The sequence below is a fragment of the Chiloscyllium punctatum genome, chromosome 32 (genome assembly GCF_047496795.1).
Source record: "Chiloscyllium punctatum isolate Juve2018m chromosome 32, sChiPun1.3, whole genome shotgun sequence".
Lineage (NCBI taxonomy): Eukaryota > Metazoa > Chordata > Chondrichthyes > Orectolobiformes > Hemiscylliidae > Chiloscyllium > Chiloscyllium punctatum.
In genome coordinates this window covers 21,687,085-21,709,779 of record NC_092770.1, presented here as the reverse complement: position 1 = coordinate 21,709,779, position 22,695 = coordinate 21,687,085, and the positions used below count along the sequence as shown (strand labels likewise).

The window sequence follows — 22,695 nt, the reverse complement described above, 5'->3', positions numbered from 1 at the left end:
ATCCTGACTAACGTACCAAGAGAGTCTTAGATCCAAACAGTCATGTTTAAATTTAATCCAACCTATCAGCTTTGGTCAGCCATGCGTGCAATCAAACATTTATCCAAAACGCTGGCTGGAAACAGTAATGCGAACAAGACCCAAGTAAACATTGTAAAATTAACCATGTTCACCACCTTGCCAACTCTGCCAAAGTGTTTACAAAGGTTCACTGAACATCAAGTGATGACCAAATCCTCGATCTCTTTAGCGTGGTCACTTTGAGCACCTGTGATTACTGTATGCAGTCAGGGAGGAATCTTCCCTGAGCTTTTCCTGAAATGGGGATTTGGGGATTTTCTTTCTCTCTCTCTGGGCAGCTCGCTCACTGGGTTACTGCATCAGCAACGGAGACTGTGTGAAGATGCACTGTTTGGACAGGGCCCAGGGACCACTGTTAAATCTGACCGGCTTTTCCAGCACAAGAAACACAGAAAAAAAGTGCAGGAGTCGGCCATTCAGTCCCTCGAGCTTGCTCGGCCATTCACTAATATCATGGCTGATCTGATTGCTCCAGATTCCTGCCAGATTCCTGCCTGAAAGGTATCCTTTCAAACCCCTTGTTCATCGAGAATCTATTTGCTTCTGCCTTAAAAATATTAAAAGACTCTGCTGCAGAGCCTTTTCCTCTCTGATCCCTTATTTTTAAACAGTGAACCCCCAGTTCTAGATTCTCAAACCGGAGGAAACACCCTTTCCGCATTGACCCTGTCAACACCCCTCACGATCTTACACGTTTCAATCAAGTCCCCTCTATCTCTTCTGAACTGCAGCACGATACAAGACAAATCTTCCCTGATTACAGCAAACTTTACTTTAACTGGATCCTTCCATCACTCGGCACTCTTGATAAACCGGCAGAAAGTTATACCTCAACTACGGTGATATCTTAAGTACTTAAGCTGTAAATAGAATGATCTGTATACCCCCTGCATTACATTTCTATTACTTACAGTGTGTTTTAGATTGGTTTTAGGAGGCGTGTTGATGTTTTTACTGAGATTTTTCTGGGGGAAGTTGATCAATGTTTACTGCCGTTGTGGTACCACTTGACTATCCAAAATTATTGACCGACCAGCACAATCCTGACCCCTGAGGGGCCGGTTAATAAAATGTTTGCTATACTGACCTTTAGTGATGAGGATACCCAGGTTTGATCCTAGTTTCTGACATGATGCAAGATTCGTGCGGCAAGGAAAGAGGCCATTCAGCCCTTGGTGCCTGTGCTGTTTTATTGATAGAGTTGCTTCATTCTGTTACTAGCCCTACACTTTTACTGCCTGCTTTTCACGGACCAACCAATTGCTTTTTGAAAGATATTTTTGAACGTGTCACTGGCAGCCTTCGAGGAAGGACATTTCAGATTGTGTCGCTGTGTTAAAACCTCTTCATCTCCCCTCTGGTTCTTTGGCCAAAGCTGTGCTCTCTAGTTTCCAAACAATTGACCAATGCACACAGCTACTCCTTAGTTTCTTTACCAAAACCTCTCAGAATTTTCGTTTGTCATTAGCTCGGGGTAACTTGTAATTCAAACCAATTTCTGAGTAGCATTTTCTAAAAATATGCTTCTGGGTTTTGACATTGTGATTAGTAAACCATGAACATACTCCCCGCAGCTGTTTAAAATACCCATTGCCGTTGACTTTTTTCTTTATTCCAACCTGCTCTTTAATTGAGGTTATCCAGTGTATACTTTACTATCCAAATTGTCACAGTGTGCTTGGCTTTAAGGTTTTGGGGACTTCAGATATTGCAAACTGGTGGTAAGGCTTGTTTATATTCTTGTTCAGCAATGACCTTAGAGTCATAGAGTCATACAGCACGGAATCACACCCTTCGATCCAACCAGTCCACGCTGCCCACGTTCCCAAACAAAATTAATCCCACGTATCTGCATTTGGCCCACATCCTTCTAAACCTTTCCCATTCATGAACTTACCCAAATACCTTTTAAATGTTGTACCTAGACCTGCATCCACCACTGCCTCTTCCAGTCCATTCCACACACGAGCCACCCTCTGTTTAAAAAATGTTGCCCCTCATGTCCTTTTTAAATCTTTCTCCTCTCACCTTAAAAATGTACTCCCTAGTTTTGAACTCTCCCCAATCTAAGCAATCCCTTGCCCTTCTATGCCCCTCATGATTTTATGTTTTGCCCCATTGAAGGGAAGGGTGCGGGTCATGTTGTGACCCCATTTACATTTCCCAGCATGCAAAGTGGCCCATTTTCAGAAATGTAGACTGTGGTCCCTCCATGGAACCTTCCCAGACCAGGGTGTCTCCCAGATTCAGTTAGGGCAGAGTTCGGATTGTTAATGCGTGGCCTCCACACATGTTAACTTTTTGGATCCTTTAATGACCTCTTTCAGAGGCCGACAAATTCACTGGACCTGATGGGTTGCACCCTAAGTTATTAAAGGAGGTAGTGCATGAACTGCTGGTAGTCTTCTAAGGGCAGTGAGCATGCGAGCAATGTGCTGTTGTCATGGTGACCACAGGATCTGCCCCAGCTCAATTTTAAATCTAAACCGTTGAACACAAGGTGGCACGTGCGGGTAATCAGGTAGTTGGAGCCACGGAGAGGTCGTCACGAGAGGGACATGACCTTGAAATCTATTTTCCGAGACAGCCTGGAGGCTGGGTCAATCGAAGCAGGAGAGAGTCAGAAATGTAATCAGTTTTAAAGATGAGAAAGTGCAAAAGGTCAGAAGACAACAAGTGAGTTTTTGTGACCTTGATCAATTGGGTCAATGGGCCTAGGCGTGGCAGATGGAGGTTAATTTGGATAAATGTGAGGTGTTGCATTTTGGTAAAACAAACAAGGACAAAACTTATACAATTAATGGTAGGGCCTTGGGTAGTGTTGTAGAACAGAGAGACCTCAGGGTTCAGGTACATAATTCTTTGAAGCTTGTGTCACATATAGGCAAGCTGGTTAAGAGGTTATTTAGCATGCTTGCCTGCATTGCTCAGACCTTTTGAGTGGGATGTCATGTTGAGATTGTACATTGCTGAGGCCTCTTCTGGAGTACTGTGTACAGTTCCAGTCGTCCTGCTATAGGAAGGATATTATTAAATTGGACAGGGTTCAGAAAACATTTGGCAGAACTGGAGGGTTTGAGTTATAAGGAGAGGCTGGATCAGCTGGGACTTTATTCATTGAAGTGTTAAATAGAATGCAACACATACCTGATGTGATGTTATCATTCACTGATTCTCTGTAACTCCTAAAGTCTACACGGAGACAATGCATCAAATGCTAACTCTTCCTTTCCAAGGCAATATGTCTCGGTCACTTACGTTTCAATTACGTCACTGCTGTCATTTATTTTTAGTGTGATACAAATGAACAGAGGAACACGTGCTGTTTCTTTAGCAGCTTGCGGGACACATATCAATCTGGAGACTGCACCATGTTTCTGATGAAGATTGCATTTGAAGGTCAGGCAATTGTTCTTTCTTTGCACACAAAGAAAGCAACGAAAAACAGGGGAATGGTTCACATTGACATAGCACCTTTCATGGCCTCTGGATGTCTCACAGCCACCGAAGGACAGTGCACTCACTGCCACAATGTAGGAAACACAGCAGGCCACAGGTACACACTGCAAGACCCCACAACAAGGAATGTGATGATGACCAGCTAATCTAACATTACTGGGGAACAAGCATTGCCCTCTATGCCAGGGAGAGCTCCTCAGATGCTGCCAGGCCTGTTCTTGGTTTTTAATTTCTGATTTCCAACATTCACGGGTTTTTTGCTGTTTTATCAGGGGTAATTCCACTGCTCCTCCTCAATACAATAGATCTCTTGTGTCTATTGTAACATCTGAATTAATAAGTGGGCGTTCTTGGCAGAAGAGAGTCTTCGTGAAAGCTAACGCACTTAAGCAAGACATCTCTAGAACCTCCAACACTCAGGTTCCAGTTCCATGTGACCACAATGTCTACTTAAGAGGTCAGCTGAGACCTCATTTATCCTCCGACAGTGCAGCACTACATGAGAATGTCGGACTTGGCTTTTACACTGAGACTTGAACCCCAATATTTTGAAGCAAGAATGCTTAAGGCACAGGTGACACAAGTTTTAAAGTAGTCTATTCTTACAGAACCAAAACAGACATTTATGACAGTAAAAAAAGTACTGATATTCTAAATGCCTTTCAGACTTGTTGTCTGATCATTATATTCACTTCAGAAGTGAAATCTAGTCTGCAAGTTACATTTCTTGAACTTTTGCTCACCTTGAACTACAACCTCTCTAAACCACGTTCTTCTCAAGAGCTGCAAATACACAACCTGCACGCTGACTTCCCCTGTGCTGACTGTACCATCTCTTCCTTTAAAATTGTTCACACCATGAGGCCTAAAGCATGGTCTTCCAGTCATGGGGAGGGGGGGGGGGGGGGGTCGGTGGTGTTATGATAATGCTACTGGCCTAGAGGCTCAGGTTAATGCTTCTGGCACGTAGATTCAAATCTCCACCATAGCAGCTGATGGAATTTGAACTCAATTCATGAAATCTGGAATTATAAGTTGATTTCCACTGTGCAATCATAATTAGTCCTGCCATTTACAAGGGAATATTCCCAGGGCAGACTGCAGACACAGTACAAGTCACATGTGTAGGGTACATACTCTTCTCCAGGAAGTATGTTTTCCCTTTTCATCATTCTTCCTTAAAACCATTGATAAAACAAGATTATAATAGCAGTGGCCGCACAGTAATTTGGTGTGGATATGTAACTTCACAAAGGGCAGATACATGAATGGTGAGACTTAGTGTCACCATTGATTGGTAAAAAACCCCATCTGGTTCACTGGTACATTTAGGGAAGGAAATCTGCCGTCCTTACCTGGTCTGGCCTATGTGTGACTCCAGACCCACCGTACCGTCAATGACATGGCCTAGCAAAGCTGTCTCAGTTCAAGGGCAACGGGGAATGGACCACAAATGCTGGCCTTGCCACTGACACGCACATTCAATCAAAACCTTAAAGAAAACGTTCCTCCTTCAAACGTTCCAACTTTGGTGTCGAGCAACCATCCGCAAAACTTTTGTTTCTGCAGAGGGAGGAGGGTGTCTGGAATTCGCTGCCTGAGTTGGTGGCAGAGGCAAGGACCCTAAACTATTTTAAGAAGTAGCTGGATCTGCACCTTTGGTGGTGTAAGCTGCAGGAGTTTGGGATTAGAAAGAGATTTTGGGTGTCTTTGTTTCAACACAAGCCTAATTTTATTTTGTTCATTCTTGGGATGAGGGCGTCGCTGTCTAGGCCAGCATTTATCACCCCTCCACAACAGGCAGTTCAGGACCAATCACATTGCTGTGGGTCTGGAGTCACATGTAGACCTAACCAGACAAGAATGGCAGCTTCCTTCCCGAAAGAACATTAGTGAACCAGATGGGTTTTTCCTCACAATGGTTTCAAGGGCATCATTAGAACCTTAATTCCAGAATTATATTGAATTCAAATTCCACTATCCTCCATGGCAGGTTTCGAAACCAGGTCCCTAGAACGTTACCTGGAACATCTCTGGATTAATAGCCCAGCAATAATACCACCAGGCCGTAATCCCACCCCAAATGATACTCTTAGGTGCTGCATCATTTCTATGGTTCTATGGTAACCACCAATGCATAATCTATCTCATCTTCCCTCGAGACTTATTCCATCCTCGATGCCCACTGGAGGATGGGTGCCTTGACCTTTCAAAAGAAAAGCTCAAAAAGCTTGTGAAAGGTGTCAAAATCCAGAGACTGGAAATTCCCAACTCCTAGCAGTGCTACTGTTTGCTGATCTGGAAATGACCAAGTTGAGTATACACTTTCAGTAGTCCCCTCTGCTCTTGCGAGGAAGTCTTGGCGTAATGACAGTTTGATTTTAGCAAAAGCCCCACATCCAGTGACCGAGCAAAGCAGTTTCCAAGAATAAACATTACATCAGTCCCCTCCAATGAAAACCCAGAATATGACCTTAAACACATAGGTGGCTAAATGAATGGCTCAATAGTGGAGGGCTGACTCACTGAAATGATTAGACGATGCCTTGTAACCATGAAGGGTGGTGTGTTTATTCTTCTTTGCAATGAACAATCTAAAGACTGTCTGAGCTGAGACGTCACTTTTCATTCGAGAATCTGCTGTATCACTTGGATGAATCTGCATTTGTACTTTTGCCCAAGATCTTGGACAAGGCAGACATGACGTGGGAACACCAGGGTTAATCACAAGAGAAAGAAAATGAATCTAACCTTCAGATACAAATGAAAACTTAAATGGAGGGGAACACAATTATTGGAATGTACCCCCACTCTGATTTTCATTCAGCAGACATGGAACAGGTTTTGCTTAGAGTTTTTTGCGCTGTATTTCAACTACAAAAGCAGAAATAAAATTCAGTTAGTTACAGATGAGAGCACACTTTCAGTAAATGCTGCTCTCTCTCTCTCTCTCTCTCTTTTTCCTTGACCTCAGAGGTCTGCCCTCGGAGACAGCCGCTCCGACCTGAACTGCTGATTAGCTCAGTAAACCCTGCGAAGCTCCTAAGAAATTCTTTGTCGCAACAAGGCGACCTCTTGACCCGAGCAAGAAGGGAAAGAGAATGCCATCTGCCACTTCCAGTGATTTATGCCGGTGATCCGGCATTGGAGACAAGTCAAAGATTCCAACCAGCTTCCAGCAACTCAGCCAGAATTAAGCCCTATAATTTCCTCAAGCTGCAGCCTAGATCGTGATTCTTCGGAGACTCTCTACAATTTCCACTGGAAATCAAAGAGCTCTTGCTTCCTGATCCATCTGGTTAGTTTTAGTTCAATCACCATTTAACATAAAACCATCAGAAATTGTCTAAAACTGGCTACAGAATGTCAGCACCAATAAGGATTGTTTCTATTTCTGGAATAAAGGGAGGCCATTCAGCCTCTTTTGAAGGAGCTTTCTGATTGGTCCAGGTCCCCTATGCAATCCCTCCGCAGCCCTTCAAATTTTGCCTCTTCAAAACTGAACAAATTTCATTTTATTTTCCATTTTGTAAGTTATTATTGAACCTGTTGCCACCATTTTTTGAAACAGTATATTCAACATCACAAAAACTCACTATTAATAAATGGAGCCAGGCCGTAGCCCAGTGGTTAGCACTGCTGCCTCGCACCATTAGGGGCCTGGGTTTGATCCTGGCCTTGGGTGACTGTGTTTGTGGGTTTCCTCCCATAATCCAAAGATGTGTCGGTTAAGTGGATTGGCCATGGGAAATGCTGGGTTAAGGGGATGGAGTGGAGCCTTGTGGGATGCTCTTCAGAAGGTTAGTTTTGACTTGACGGTTTGAATGGCCTGCTTCCACACGGTAGGGATGCCCTTTTGGATGTTTTGCCAAATACCGAAAGTCAGTGTCTTCTGGTTACTCAACGCTGGCACCTTTGTTACTTTATTGCAGCCCTTCATAATTTTTAATTCAGCTGGTTTGTCACACTTCAGTTGCTCAGAAGCCTTATTTGCAATGAACAATCTAAAGATTGTCTGAGCTGAGATGTCACCTTTTCTTAATAAAACCTTATGTTATCTCGTGAATGTGACTGAAAAGAAGTTCTGGGATTTACATATTAATGAACCAAAACCTGCAGCCCATTCTAAAAGATGAAAGACTTAACAGCAATCCAGGTTTGTTCGATATATCATTTCATGACACTGTAATCTTTTGCTTTAAATTCTGTGTCTTATGGTCCTGTCCCACAGCTACCTGATGAAGGAGCAGCGCTCCAAAAGCTAGTGCTTCCAAATAAACCTGTTAGACTATAACCTGGTGTTGTATGATTTTTAACTTAATCTAAAGATCGTCAGTCTTTCTTGTGCTGAGAATCACTTATCACTGCACAGTACCAAGAATTTTTTTTTTGTATTACAGAGGAGGTTTGAATTTACCCCACCTATCAGAGAACATACAGCATGGGACTCAACACTGGCGTTAGATCTACCCAGCTCCTGATTCACATCCCCATTTGGGCTGGGAGTTCCACCCAATCTCATGGGCTACTCACCCAGTGATTTAGACTAAAATTGCTCCCAATTAAGTAGGACATGAAAATGTTGTGGAGAAGATTTTGTTTAATTTGTGGTGTGCACTGCATTACGTAAACTCAGCCAAGGCAGAAACGGAAGGAATGCTAAAGCTGGATTTAGTACAATTGGACGGAGCAATAAAGAGTTCCTGATGCCACATTTGTGACCCACTGATTGTAATTGTGAGTGCAGGCATTAGGTAAGGCCAGGATATCTCACCATCGAATAATCTTGTGCAGCGCTCCCCCAAACCCCACCCCACTCTGCCCATGCAGCTTGTTTTCAGAGGTGAGGGCATAAAATACCAGGGATGCCTATCCCGTTAGTTTTCCTCCCAACAGGAAGCAATATAGCAAATGCCAAAACCGGTCACCCACATTTCATTTTTAAATTAATAAATAATGGCCAACTGGGTTGGTGACCAAGGCAATTGCCTGGGGGTTGCACCCCAGTATGATTGGCTGTGACAGACGGCCTCCCTCCTCCCTGCTTTCAGTCCAGGAGCTCCTGAGGCTGTAACTGGAATTGTCTTCAGAGTGAGACTTCCATCTTTTGAGAGGGAGCCAGAGTCCTGCTTCTCCCCTCACTTCCCCCTCTAGACAGAGCCCAGAGGCTGCAGCCTGTGACTCTTCCAGGTATGTCAGCACTTTCCTGTATGTCAAGAGGAGGTGATAATGTCACTGGGACTGATAATGCCGAACCCCAGGCTAATGTTCCAGAGATACCCATTCAAATCCCACTACGGCAGATAGAGTCATAGAGATGTACAGCATGGAACTAGATCATTCGGTCCAACTAGTCCATGCGAACCACATATCCCAACCCAATCTAGTTCCATTTGCCAGCTCTTGGTCCATATATCATCTGAATCACTCCTTTTCATATATCCATCCAGATGTCTTTAAAATGTTGTAAATTGTACCAAATTCCAGCACTTAGATTAGATTCCCTACAGTGTGGAAACAGGCCCTTCGGCCCAACAAGTCCACACCAACCCTCCAAAGAGTAACCCACCCAGTCCCATTTCCCTCTGGCTAATGCATCTAACCTATGGGCAATTTAGCATGGCCAATTCATCTAACCTGCACATCTTTGGACCTGTGGGAGGAAATCGGAGCACCCAGAGGAAACCCACGCAGGCACGGGGAGAATGTGCAAACTCCACACAGTCAGTCGCCCAAGGCTGGAATCAAACCTGGGACCCTGGTCTTGTGAGGTAGCAGTGCTAACCAATGAGCCACCGTGCCATAATCTGGCAGCTCATTCCATGGTGAAATTCAAGAAACGTCTGGAATTAAATGCAAGCCTAAAGATAACTATGTCAATTATTATTTTTAAAAACCCACTTGGCTCACTAATGTCCTAAAGGGAAGGAAACCATCTTGACCCAATCTGGCTTACATGTGACTCCAGGTAGGAGAAAGTGAGGACTGCAGATACTGGAGATCAGAGTCAAGAGTGTGGTGCTGGAAAAGCACAGTTGGTCAGGCAGCATCCAAGAAGCAGAAGAATCCTGATGAAGGGCTTATGCCTGAAACATCGACCCTCCTGCTCCTCAGATGCTGCTTGACCTGCTGTGCTTTTCCAGCACCACAGTCTTGACTAACATGTGACTCCAGTCTCACAACAATGTAGTTGGTGCTTATTTGTCCTCTGGGAAATTAGGGATGGGCAATAAATGTTGGTCCAGCTCGTGACACTTTAACATCCCACAACAAATGAACATTTATCCAGTGTCCCCTTTTAATGCATCTGTGTTACTTTTATTGTAGCTAGCTCTAAATTCTAACCAAAATAAAAGCCAAAAGAACTGCAGATGCTGTAAATCAGAACCAAAAACTGAAAATTGCAAAAACAGAACACTGAGGAAGGCTCACTGGACTCGAAACATTAACTCTGATTTCTCTGCACAGATGCTGCCAGAACCTGCTGAGCTTTTCCAGCAATTTTTGGTTTTGTTTCCAAATTCTAACCATTCACTGAGTGAAGAGGTATATCTTGAGGAGTTTTATCAATGAGTGCCTCATAGTTACAGATCTCTTGTTTTGGAATTGTCCACAAGTGGAAACATCTCTTTCTTATATCTAGCCCATTCATAACTTTACATCTCGATGTGGTTACCTCTCAGCGTTTTCTTTTCTGGAGTTGTTCCACCCTCTCAGAACTTAGTGTGATCATTCTTGCTGATCCTTTACGACATAACTTTATTTTCTTTTGGCTTGCACTGTGCCTGTAATTGCTGCTTTGGGTGGGACGTCTGCCCACGAGTTCTATCTTGTTTTCCATTCTGAACAGAGCACCAACTGCATACCTCAAGTTATTAAACTTTCTCTCTCTGGCGTGTGTAATTAGAATAAAAAAAGAAGAGTCTGGCATTTATATAGCACTTTTAATGGCCTCCAGGCACTCACAGCACTTAACATTCACTGAAGGGTTTCTGAAGTATTGTCACTGTTGTAATGTAGGAAATGTGGCAGCCAACATGTACACAATTATCCCAACAAACAGCAATTCAATAAATGACTAGATCACTTGTCTATAGTCTAGTGTGAGGAATAAATGTGGACTGAAACTCCAGGGTGGAAATCATCTCCTCATCTTCAAAATGCCATTAGGGATCGCAACATTATTCAGAGAGAGCACAGAGCTCCAGGGTTTCACATCTCATCTAACAGGCACCTCCATCAGTGCAGCAGTTCCACTTACTTACTGTATATGCTGCTATGTAAGTCTTTCAAGACTAGCTATTGCAAGCTCTATGGTGTTAAAGGAAGTGAAGAAGACAAATGGTGTGTTGGCCTTCATAGTGAGAGTACAAGAGCCCTTGCTGCAATTGTACAGAGCCTTGGTGAGACCACATGTAGGATACTGTGTACAATTCTGGTCTCCATGTCTGAGGAAGGATGGTCTGGCTACGGAGGGTGTGCAGTGATGATTTATCAGACCGATTCCTGGGATGGCACGACTGATGTACGAAGAGAGACTGGATTGATTCATTGAAGTTTAGAAGAATGAGAAGGGTTCTCATAGAAACCTATAAAATTCTAACAGGGCTAGACAGGATAAATGCAGGAAGGATGTTCCGGATAACTGGGAGTCCAGGGGTCACAAATTAAGGATGCAGGATATGAACACATATTGTTTCTGAATTACAGCATCCGCGGTTGTACTGGTTTTTATTAAGAATGTAGGATAGAGCATTTAGGATGAAATGAGGAGAAATGTCTTCATCCAGGGAGTGGTGAGCCTGTGGAATTTTCTGCCACAGTTGAGGCAAAATGTTTTCAAGGAGGGTTTAGGTATAATTCTAACATGGCCAACTGGTCAAAAGGTATGGAGAGAAGGTGGGGACAGGGTATTGAGTTGGATAATCAACCACCATCATATTGAATATTGGAGCAGGTTCTAAGGATCAAATTGTATAACCCTGTTCCTATTTTCTACATCTCTATCATATTAAAGGGTCATTACCACATAGAAAAGGACAATATGGACACTATGTCCATGGTGGTCATGGCCAGTTATCTCAGGATACTAATCAGACCAAAGTGGTTGTAAAATATTGTCCCATATTGCATCAAATAGCTAGATCTGCAGTCACTTCTCAACCTCACCCCGAGAGGCCTTGAGGAGTTTTGTCCATGGTACACACTAAGCTGCTGTGTTTTCCTCTGCTTCCTCACTGATAGTGTATACAGGTACAGCAAGCAAAACCAAAGTTATGTGAAAGTAAAGTCGCCCCCATTTCAGCAGCATCATGGATCCCAGAAGGCAGGAAGGAAAATAGAACATCCGAGGAAATTATTGCCCTCCCAACCCTCCCCACGCCCCATTACTTAGCATTCTGCCAGTTTTAAATGGACACAAAAAAAATTCAATCTGTCTAATTTTATACAGCACCGTAGCATCTTTGTGCAGCTCATTTCAAAGCACTCTCCCTATGAATCTGAAGGCTGTGGGTTCGAGCCTCACTCTGGGACTTGTTTATCCAAACCAAGGCTGACAAAGCAACAGAGCGTTGCAGGAGCACTGTATTATCAAAGCTGCTGTCTTTCCAATTAAATGTCAAACTGAGTTCTTGTTGCCCTCTCCAATAGACAATTAGGGATCAGCAATAAACATCAGTGGGATTCACATCAACTGAATGAAGTTTTTTTAAAATTCCCAGGCACCACTTTGAAGATGTACTATCTGTGGTGTCCTTTCCAATATTTATTCCTTAATTAATCTTACAAGAGCAGATGAGCTACAGCTTATCACATTGCTGCTTGTGGGAGCTCTTTGTGTGCTGTCTGTCCTATAGTATAATGTTGGCTGTTGTGTAATTTAAAACATTGGTGGTCATGGAAGACAACTAGATCTAAGGAAGTTCTTTTCCTTTCATATGGGCTTACCTCATGGCACTTTCCTGTGCTCCTAAAGGTGAGTGTAATGCTGGCAATATCAAATGCCTCCTAATTATGACAATGTAAATCGGAATCTTCTCTCTGCAAAAGTGAAGGCTGTGTGGTGATCTGATAAAGGTTTTTAAAATTAAGTGACTACTACAGAAGCCCAAAAAACTCATGAAGGAACTACACATCAAAACCTGTTGTGTCTGCACCAACTCTCCAAATCAGCAATTCACTCGGCGGCATTCTCTGTAACCCTGCACAGTCTTCTGTTTCAGATTGAGTCTAATTCTATTTTGAATGCTTCAGTTAAACTAGTCTCCAGATCCTCACAACTCCCTGATTGAAAAGGCTTTACCTCGTGTCACTTTGGTCTCTTCTACCAATTATTTTTAATCAGTTCCTGATCATCCCTTCTGACATGGTCAGAGCTTCTCCCCACCTCCTCTGTCCAGACCCTCAGGATTTTGAATACTTCAACCGAGCACTCTCAGGCACTGCTGTCTCACAGCGCCAGGGACCCAGGTTTGATTCCAGCCTTGGGCAACTGTCTGTGTGGAGTTTGCACATTCTCCCCGTGTCTGTGTGGGTTTCCTCCGGGTGCTCCGGTTTCCTCCCACAGTCCAAAGATGTGCGGGTTAGGTGAATTGGCCATGCTAAATTGCCCACAGTGTTCACGAATGTGTAGGTTAGGCGCATTAGTCAGGGGTAAATGTAGTGTAGGAGAAAGTGGAGACTGCAGATGCTGGAGATCAGAGCTGAAAATGTGTTGCTGGAAAAGTGCAGCAGGTCAGGCAGCATCCAAGGAGCAGGAGAATCGACATTTCGGGCATGAACCCTTCTTCAGGAATGACTGAAGAAGGGCTCATGCCCGAAACGTCGATTCTCCTGCTCCTTGGATGCTGCCTGACCTAAATGTAGTGTAGTAGGGGAATGGGTTTGGGTGGGATTTTCTTTAGAGGGTTGGTGTGGACTTGGTGGGCTGAAGGGCCTGTTTCAACACTGTAGGGATTCTGTGATCTATGATCAAATTTCCTCTCAGCCTTCTTTGTTCCATAAAAAACAGTCTTAACCTCTACAACCTATTTTCATAACCAAAGTATCTCCCACCTGTAAGAGTTCTCATGAAGAGCTGAAATCTAGGGGTAAGGTGAGAGAAACTGCCCTCAACATCATGGTATTATTTGACCAAGGGTAGCATCGAGGAACTTAGCCAAACCAGAGTCAACAAAAACTCAAAGGAAGATGGTCGTGGCTGTTGGAGGTCTTTCATCTCAAGTTTCAGCATATCGCTGCAGACACTCCTCAGGATCCTATTCCCAAACAGCTTCAGCTGCTGCATTAATGACCTTTGTCCCATCGTAAGGTCAGAAGTGGGGATGATCACTGATGATTGTGCAATGTTCAACACCATTCATGATTCCTGAAGAAGACCGTGCCTATACACAGTTAAGACCTGGGCAACATCCAACCGTGGGCTAATAAGTGAAAATTAACATTTGCATCACACAAGAGAGATGCTAATCTGTAAAAGAAGCCGTGGTACCGTGGAAAGAAGAGGTGGGATTTTGTGCCTAGTGTGCTGAGTGGCATTTTATCCTCAGCCAACATCAATAGTGATGAGAGTCACTAGATTTGAAGCTGATGAAACACAGCAGGTCAAGACAGCATCTGAGGAGCTGGAAGGTCAACGTTACAGACCAGAGACGTTGATATTCCTGCTCCTCAGATACTGTCCGATCTGCTGTGCTTTTCTACCTACACTTCTACTGACTCTGGCTTCCAGCATCTGCAGTCCTTACTGTCTCCAAATCAACACTGATTATCTAGTCGTCATCAAAGGTGTGCACATGGGATCTTGCTGTGCATGCAATTGCCCTATCCCGTTTCCTAAACTGCAACAGCAAGTAGATTTCCAAACAATTCCATTGGTCGCAAAGTGTTTTGGGGTGTGCAGAGGCTATGAAAGGCACTACATAAATGAAATTGTTCTTTTGAAAGCAATATCATTTTTTCTGCAACGGAGTGCAGAGGCCAGTAAACACAATCTGAACACAAATCACTTTGTATTCTGATGCTAAAGGTAGCTCCAGAGAATGTGCTATGACCTCTACTGTAGGTCAGAGAGACAGAGAGCCCTCTCCCCACACATATCTGGAATGCAAAGAATTGAAGAGAAGACAGATTGCCTTATTGCAGATTGCGGGGCAGCATGCCACATATGTAGCTCACTGTTTGTCCTGCTGTCTGGACACTGGCAACGGAATTAAGTCTGTATTCCTGTGAACTGTTCGACTCACAACACAACGAGAAATTCTGTCTGAGCGAGTTATTTGAATTATTCCCTTCTTCCAGCAGCTCAGTGCTGGGACCCTACAGCCACGTGTGAAGCAGCAGCGCATCTGTGATTAATGATCAAACGACCTGAAGGAGTTGGATTCATCGCTCAGCTCTCTCCTAAATTGTCAGAGACGCGAGCAATACTAACAAGAAACAAGTACGCTGCCACCCAAGCCACTTAAAAGGTTAACTCCTTCTGGTGCTGTGGTATAGTTAAGGCACGGCTGATATATATTTGATTCCCCTTGTGGCTGCCCAGAAATGAAAGGCCAGAATTTTCAGAAACTTCTTCTGGGGAAACAAGTTGATTTCAAAAACCAATTTTGATATTAATGACACTGACCCAGCGTTTATTTAATTGAAACCAGCTGTCTCTTGGAACAACGCTCAATGTCCTGTTGCAGAGCTCAAGTTCTCACAGCTCATCAATATTAGATGCAAGGACAATGCAAATTGAATGTGGTTTCTATTTCCTCTCTCTGCTCAGATTCCTTGAGTTTCACCAATATTTAAGCACATCGTTTCGACAGTAACATTTGCCAGGATTTAAGTCCTCAGCCCAGCCCAGAAAGAATTTCAGTGATCACATCCAGAAAGGAATTGGACATAAACTTTCAAAAGCCGCAGGGTTACCAGGTAGGAGCAGGAAGGCGAACAGAACAAACTGGATAAATCTGTTTTCTGGAATTCTGGAGCGTCAGGAATTCAGTGCATTGTTAATCCAGAGACCCGGGTCATGTTCTGGGGACCCAGGTTTATCCCTCCACAGCAGATGGTGAAATTTGAATTCAATTTTTTAAAATCTGGAAGTCAGATGACCATGAAACCACTGTTGATTGGTGGGAAAACCCATCTGGTTCACTAATGCCCTTTAGGGAAGGAAACTGCTATCCTTACATGGTCTGGCCTAAAGTGACTCCAGACCCACAGTAATATGGTTGACTCTTAACTGCCCTCTGTGTAATTTGGGATGGCAATAAATGCTGGCTTAGCCAGCAACGCTGTCATCCTGTGAATGAATATTTTTTAAGAAGTCAGTAGGGGCATGATGGACTAAGTGATTCCCTACACTCTGAAAAGGTCTTTTTTGTATCGCAGCACGTGAACACACACACACACACACACACACTCTCTCTCTCTTTCTCTGGACTGGAATCTCCCATTTGTGACGGGAAAGTGGGCAATTGAATTGGCGCCAATGGTCAAAATGATCTTGTCCAACCTTGGACTTGCCGTAATATCATAACTGAGAAAAATCCCAATTTACCCACAACAGTCAAAAGGAGGTAAGATGACTAATTTCTGAATGGGGAAACTCAAACCATAACGGGAAGTTTTTCCAGACAAATAATTTGCTCATTGTTCACCAATCAGACGACATACTCAACATTCTATATCAACACTAAATAGACCAATGTAAACAGCTTCCAGCGATAGCAGGATAAAAGTTAAACTAATAGTGTTGTACAGGATTACAAGTTCATTATAGTTGATGCTTATGAAAACACACATGTTTCCATCTGCTCTCAAAACTATGAGGTCAGTCTGATTATAATCTATGCACAGGTTAGAAACCAACTAAGCAGAAACACAATTAAAATTTCTCTTGTCATGTAGGATCATATTGCAAGAATGCACTTTTTAACAGACTGCTTATTACAACAAGTTTAACAAAATTGACACTTATGAAAACACAGCTTGTCCATATGTGTCTTTGGGAGAGCTTTACTGCTTTAAATTGAGGATCTAAAGCACAATGTAAACTTCAGCAGCTGCATGTTTCGAGACGAGCAATTAAGATGGAAATTGTTACGTTATAGCCCCCTGACCTCCCTGTTACTCTGACTCAGCTCACTTATGGATCAAATCCACCCCTCAGCCCCATCATGAGAGCTGATCCCACGCAAAAAAAAAACCCTCTGCTTCTCTATACCTTGTTCCACCTTTAAGACTGACGTCTTGAACAAATCTTTCCTTATTTCAGTCAGTGTCCATTTTTTTCCCCATGTCACTAGGCAGCAGTTCATAGTTTATAAATTCCTGCGTGATACGAACTCAGGGTGCCACTCCTGTTCAGGAGCCTTGTTTATTCTGCATCACACAGCCCTCATTCTCTGAAGGATACACCAGATGCAGTACTGAGGGAGTGCTGCGTTGGTAGAGGTGCTGTCTTTTGATCAGACATTAAAGGAGACCTGCCTGCTCTCTCCAGTGGATTTACACCAGGATTTTGAGAAAGAGTGAACCACATCTTGTTCAGCATCCCGTCACCAGAGTTAATGAAAACAAACAACCTGGTCACTGTCAGATCACGGCCTGTCTGAAAATGTTATGTTCAAGGTGCTGCATTTTCACGACAACTCTTCAAAAAGTACTTTATTGGTCGGATGAGAACTTACTGAGGGTGTGAAAGATGGTATCAAAATGCAGCTCCTTCTTTAAGTTTCTTTTCCTTTTGAGAGCATTGATTAAGCAGAGTGGAACACCAGATCTTGAATGGCTGTTAATGTTTGAGTGGGCCTGCCCTCCAGCTCTCATCACTCATACATAACTGAAGAGACGGCTCTTGACTGAGTCTTAATGAAGATTCGGAATGGTAAAGGCAGTCTGATTTCTCTTTACCTGTTGCCCAGATTTCATTTTGGATCAAGCAGCACAAGATCATGAACAGGCAAATAGCTTCCTAATCTGTTCAATCAATAAAACTAACTCACTGTGTATGTCTGCTTTTCCTTTAAAATCAGTCATTGCAAGTTACAGCTCAAGATTAAAATAGACAATGCTCGGGAAACCCAGCAGTCTTTGTAGCAAATGTGGAGGGAGAAACAGAGTTAATATTTCGAGTTTGACATGTTTCGGCTTAAACTCAAAATATTAGCCCTACTTCTGTCTCCACAGGTGTTGCCAGATCGGCTGAGTTTCTCCAGCACTTCTTGTTTTTGTTTCAGTGCTCCAGCATCCACAGTATTTTGTGTTTATCAGAAAATTATAGCCCCGAAGTACATCTCAACATAAATTTATCACTTGATGAAAATCTTTAACAGGTACTGTAGTTTAGGAAGGAATTTAAGGGCAGTTCTTATGAACAATGACTTCAGCCCAAGACAAGCTATTCTAGGAGTCATCTGTTCCTATATAAAAATGCAGAAGACTTGCCTGTAAGTGTCAAGCTGTGTCATCACTCCCAAGTGTCCAATCCTCTTCCCCTGGGCCATGTCATCACAGACAAATAGCTGAGGAATATTTAATGCCTACAACTTCCATCACCCCCATGTCAAAATGTAAAGGAGTCAAATCTTATTTTTCCTGTTCAAATCCCTCCATGGTCCTTATCTCCTTATCTCTGTGATCTTGTTCAGTCTGCAATGCTGGTATGGTGGCTCAATGGTTAGCACTGCTGCCTCCCAGCTCCAGGGACCTGGGTTCGATTCCACCCTTGGGTGATTGCCTGTGTGGAGTTTGCATATTCTCCCTGTGTCTGAGTGGGTTTCCTCTGGGTGCTCCTGTTTCCTCTCACGGTCCCAGGATGTGCAGGTCAGGTGGATTGGCCTTGTTAAATTGCCCATAGTGTCCCAGGATGTGCAAGATAGATGGATTAGCCCTGGGAAATGCAGGGCTATAGGACTGGGGGCGGCTCTGGGTGGGATGGTCTTCAGAGCAGTTGGTGTGGGCTGAATGGCCTGCTTTCACACTGTAGGGATTCTATGTAAAGCTCTGAGACCTCTATGTTGCCTCCTATGAAATCCAAACCGCCCCCCACCCCCCAACCCTGTATCTCTTTGCCCTACCTTCATTGTCTGTACCTTCATCCATCTAGACCCTGAGCAGTAAAATCCCTACCCCCCCCCCCCAATCCTGGTCTCTTGTCTCTCCTTGAAGACACACATTATAGCTGACATTTTTGCACAGTCATTTCGAATTGGCCACCGCAAACAGTTGACTATCGGTGTCAAGTTCTGTCCAAGGACACAAGGGGTTAATGACCAACACTTCTTTAATGGGAGAACAGATTAAAATATAAAGTATTAGCCAACTGCACCACAGCTTCTACATATTGTAGACAGCGCTGCTGTTTGCTTGACTCATGTAAAATGCACCCTGGCATAAGACAAGGAGATCTCAGCTAACCTTCCAGAGCCAGCTCTCTCGAACTCCCTGTTACTCCTGGCCAGTCTGTGCGGGGGTATAAAATCTTGCCAGGTCTGGGAACAGTCAATGAGCAGAAGCTGTTAACTCTGTCCACAGATGCTGTCAGACCCACTTCAGCATTTCCAGCACTTTATATTCACACATCAGAGAGCAGGCATTTCAGAGTGATCCCTAACTACCCCTGATTTACTGTGCCCTGCGTAAATGCTTTGTAGTGAGGGGGTCCTCCTGCCTCTTCTCAGCTGCTTCCCTCATTTTCATGGGAGAACAGGGAAACCCCCAGGTTAAAACAAACTGCTGCCTCTGAAGGAAATACAACATCCATTCGCCAAGGGGAAAAAGTGACTGGACTTGCAGCTAAACAAGCGTTCTCTGAAAACTTTGGAACACACAGGCACAAATTCGCACAAAGAGAAAGATTGCAGTGTTCTGGCGACAGTAGGAGAAGGTGTTGCTTGTTTTTTTGTTGTGGGTGGGGGGGGGGCAGAGAAAAAGGAGTTGACAACAGAGAGGGACAATGATAGCGAGGCAATCAACTTCATGCTAAGCGCTTGTCAACTCAGACACAGTGACCCTCTCGTGTTAGCGAGAGATAAAAGCATTTCTACAGACAATTAACCGAGAAGGGTCAGTCCCTCTCAGACATGCCTCGTCTGTGATCACCTCCACTGTATCCACATTGTAAAACAGGAAAGGGGGTGGGGGGGGGGGCGAGCTTTTCCCCTTCGTTGCTACAATACAATCCCTCAACAACCCTTCCTCCCCCCCCCCCCCCACCCCCCCCCACCCCCACCCCCCCACTTCCCCATGTCAAGGGCTGGGAGAGAAGCAAAAAGACATTGTCAGTGGAGAAACCCCTTTTGTTTTAGAGAGACAAGAGAGGGAGAGAGGGAGAGAGGGAAAAAGGGTCGAGGCAGCTGCAAAAGGGGAAGACACACAACGGAGTAGCAACATGACCTACCTGGGTGTAACATACTTTGGAAATAAAAGATGACCAGGGCGAAGGAGCCAAGACAAGTGACCAGCACCATGCGGCATTTCCTACTCATCCTCAGAATATCAGGGAGAGCCTGTTTCATGGCTGGGCTAGTGGATGGAGATGCTGATGCTGGGAGTCCGCTGTTCTCTCTCTCTCTCTCTCTCTCTCTCTGTGTATGTGTGTGTCTGAGTCAGTCCAGAGGCAGCTGCAGACACCGGCAGCCCTTTACCATCCTCCTTTCCCGTTCCCCTCCCCTCTCAGAGCTCCGGGCAGTGCCAGCCTCTCTCAGCACTGGGGGCGGTCCCTCCTGCCTGCCTCGCTGGCAGTACAGCACCCAGCTCGGTCCTAGCGCTCCCTACCGCTCTCTCCGCCACTCAACGGGGTTAGCCCCCCCCCCCCCCCCCAAAAAAAACACACAACCAATCCGGCTGCAGCAAACCTCACTTCCCAATCTTCCTGATTCGAGCAAAAAAAAGAGTTTCAGCTTCAAGGGGCTGCTGATACCGTGCTGCCTTCTGTTTCAGAGGGAAAAAATGAATTCTGTCCCCTCATTCCCCATGAAATCAAGACGCTCACCTGCTCAGTTCTATTGATGTGGAGATGCCGGTGTTGGACTGGGCTGTACAAAGTTAAAAATCACACAACACCAGGTTATAGTCCAACAGGTTTAAAACCAAAAGAGAAAATGCTGGAAAATCTCAGCAGGTCTGGCAGCATCTGTAAGGAGAGACAAGAGCTGATGTTCCGAGTCAAAGCTTTGACAAAGGGTCACTTAGACTCGAAACGTCAGCTCTTTTCTCTCCTTACCGATGCTGCCAGACCTGCTGAGATTTTCCAGCATTTTCTCTTTTGGTTTCAGATTCCAGCATCCGCAGTAATTTGCTTTTCTCCAACAGGTTTATTTGGAAGCACTAGCTTTCGGGAGCACTGCTCCTTCATCAGGTGGTTGTGGAGAATACAATTATAAGACAAAACTTTTGCTATAAATTCTGTGTTTTACAATCTTATTCTCCACAACCACCTGATGAAGGAGCAGTGCTCTGAAAGCTAGTGCTTCCAGTTAAACCTGTTGGACTATAACTTGGTGTTGTGTGATTTTTAACATCATTTTTATTGGTGTGTGTGTGTGGCGGGCAAGTTCAGAAGTCACACAACACCAGGTTATGGTCCCCTTCATCAGGAGACCAAGGAGCAGTGTTATGAAAACTTGTGATTTTAAATAAACCTCTGAACTCTAACCTGGTGCCATGAGATTTCTGACTTTGATTGAGTACATTGTGGGTGCTGAGATTTAAAAGGTTTTTGAGGTGTTCCAAGTCATGAGATGGAGGTGCCAGTGTTGGACTGGAGTGGACAAGGTCAGAGGTCACATGACACCAGGTTATAGTCCAACAGGTTTAGTTGAAATCACAAGGTCTCAGAGCGCAATTTCAAACAAACCTGTTGGACTCCAGCCTGGTGTGGTGTCAATTCTGAACTTACTCTCATTTTAGGGGGGCAGCTTGCTGTGCGTGATTTGACAGACTTGTTTCCTACATCACCTACGCTTCAAAACGGCCCAACTGGTTCTGGGAAGGCCTGGCTGTCGTGAAGGGTGCCACACAAATGCAGGAAATTGTTGCAAAATCTCAGCAGGTCCGACAACATCTGTGGAGAAAATCAAGAGCTAACGTTTCGGGTCGAGGGAACTGACGGAGGGACACTTGACTGGAAACGGTTAATTTTGACTTCTCTCTGCAGATGCTGCCAGACATGCTGAGCTTTTTCAGCAATTTTGGTGTTGTTCCTGATTTACAGCATCTGCAGTTCTTTCGGGTTTTTTAACATAAATGCAAGTTTGCCTTTTATTCAGTGTTTGGTGTGAAAGGGCGTTCTCACCATGTTACTTTGGAAAATTCAGGAATTTGGTACTTTTGTGGATAACTACTAGGACCAGTACTTCACAAATTATTTCTCAGTGTGACTCCATGTGAATGATCCATGTTTGGTGTGACCCTGGATTTGGGAGATAGCAACATTGTTACATGGGGCTGGGGAACTCGGTAAATAGCCAACAGTTCCAAATTCCTGAAATCTGTGGAAACAATATTTCTATCAGCAAGTGAGTCTTTGGAACCATCTCAGTTGATTGACAGTGGAAACAATTCCTTTTGAAAGCAGCACCTTCAACATCCACCCCCTCCATCACTGACGCTCACCAACTGCTGTGTGCACCATCTACAAGATGCACTGCAGAAATTCACCAAGGCTCCTTAGACAGCACCTTCCTAACCCATGATTTGAGGTAAATTGCCACGTAGGAGGACAAGGGCAGCATATCGAGGTCATGGGCTTGGAAAATGCTGCCTAAAGAGCCTGTTCAGTTGCTGAACTGTGTATAGCAAACACTGCTGCCACTGGGGATGGAAGAAGGTTCCAGGTAATAGTATTTTTATGAAATAGGGTTGGATAGGCCAGTTATTATTCATTGGAGTACAGAAGACTAAGAGGCAACTTGACTAGATGTACCCGTGGGGTCTTGACAAGATCAGCATGGAAAGGATGTTACCTCTTGTGGGAGAATCTAGAACCAGTGGTAACGTTTAATGAAGAGGTGGATAAATTCATGATTATCCACCTTAGCTATCATCTTATTGAACAGCACAGCAACCTCAAGGGGCCAAGTGGCCGACTGCTGCACTTCAAGCCACACACACTGTCAGACTTGGAAATAGATCACCATTCTTTCATAGTCAATGGGT

The 22,695-nt window shown here is 44.2% G+C and overlaps 1 protein-coding gene across 4 annotated transcripts in view; it reads right to left on the bottom strand.

Moving 5' to 3' along the window:
* chst11 (carbohydrate (chondroitin 4) sulfotransferase 11) overlaps nt 1-20,241 on the bottom strand; it is a 200,572-nt gene extending 180,331 nt beyond the window's left edge. The window contains exon 1 of one of the 4 annotated variants that reach the window (XM_072551880.1): nt 19,952-20,241. In XM_072551880.1, coding sequence (XP_072407981.1) covers nt 19,952-20,054 — 103 coding nt within the window. In that variant the 5' untranslated portion in view covers nt 20,055-20,241. Of the gene's footprint in view, nt 1-19,936 lie in introns of all 4 variants that reach the window. The other 3 variants (XM_072551879.1, XM_072551882.1, XM_072551881.1) reach the window with 3 other exon arrangements.
* Nucleotides 20,242-22,695: the final 2,454 nt, after the last annotated feature.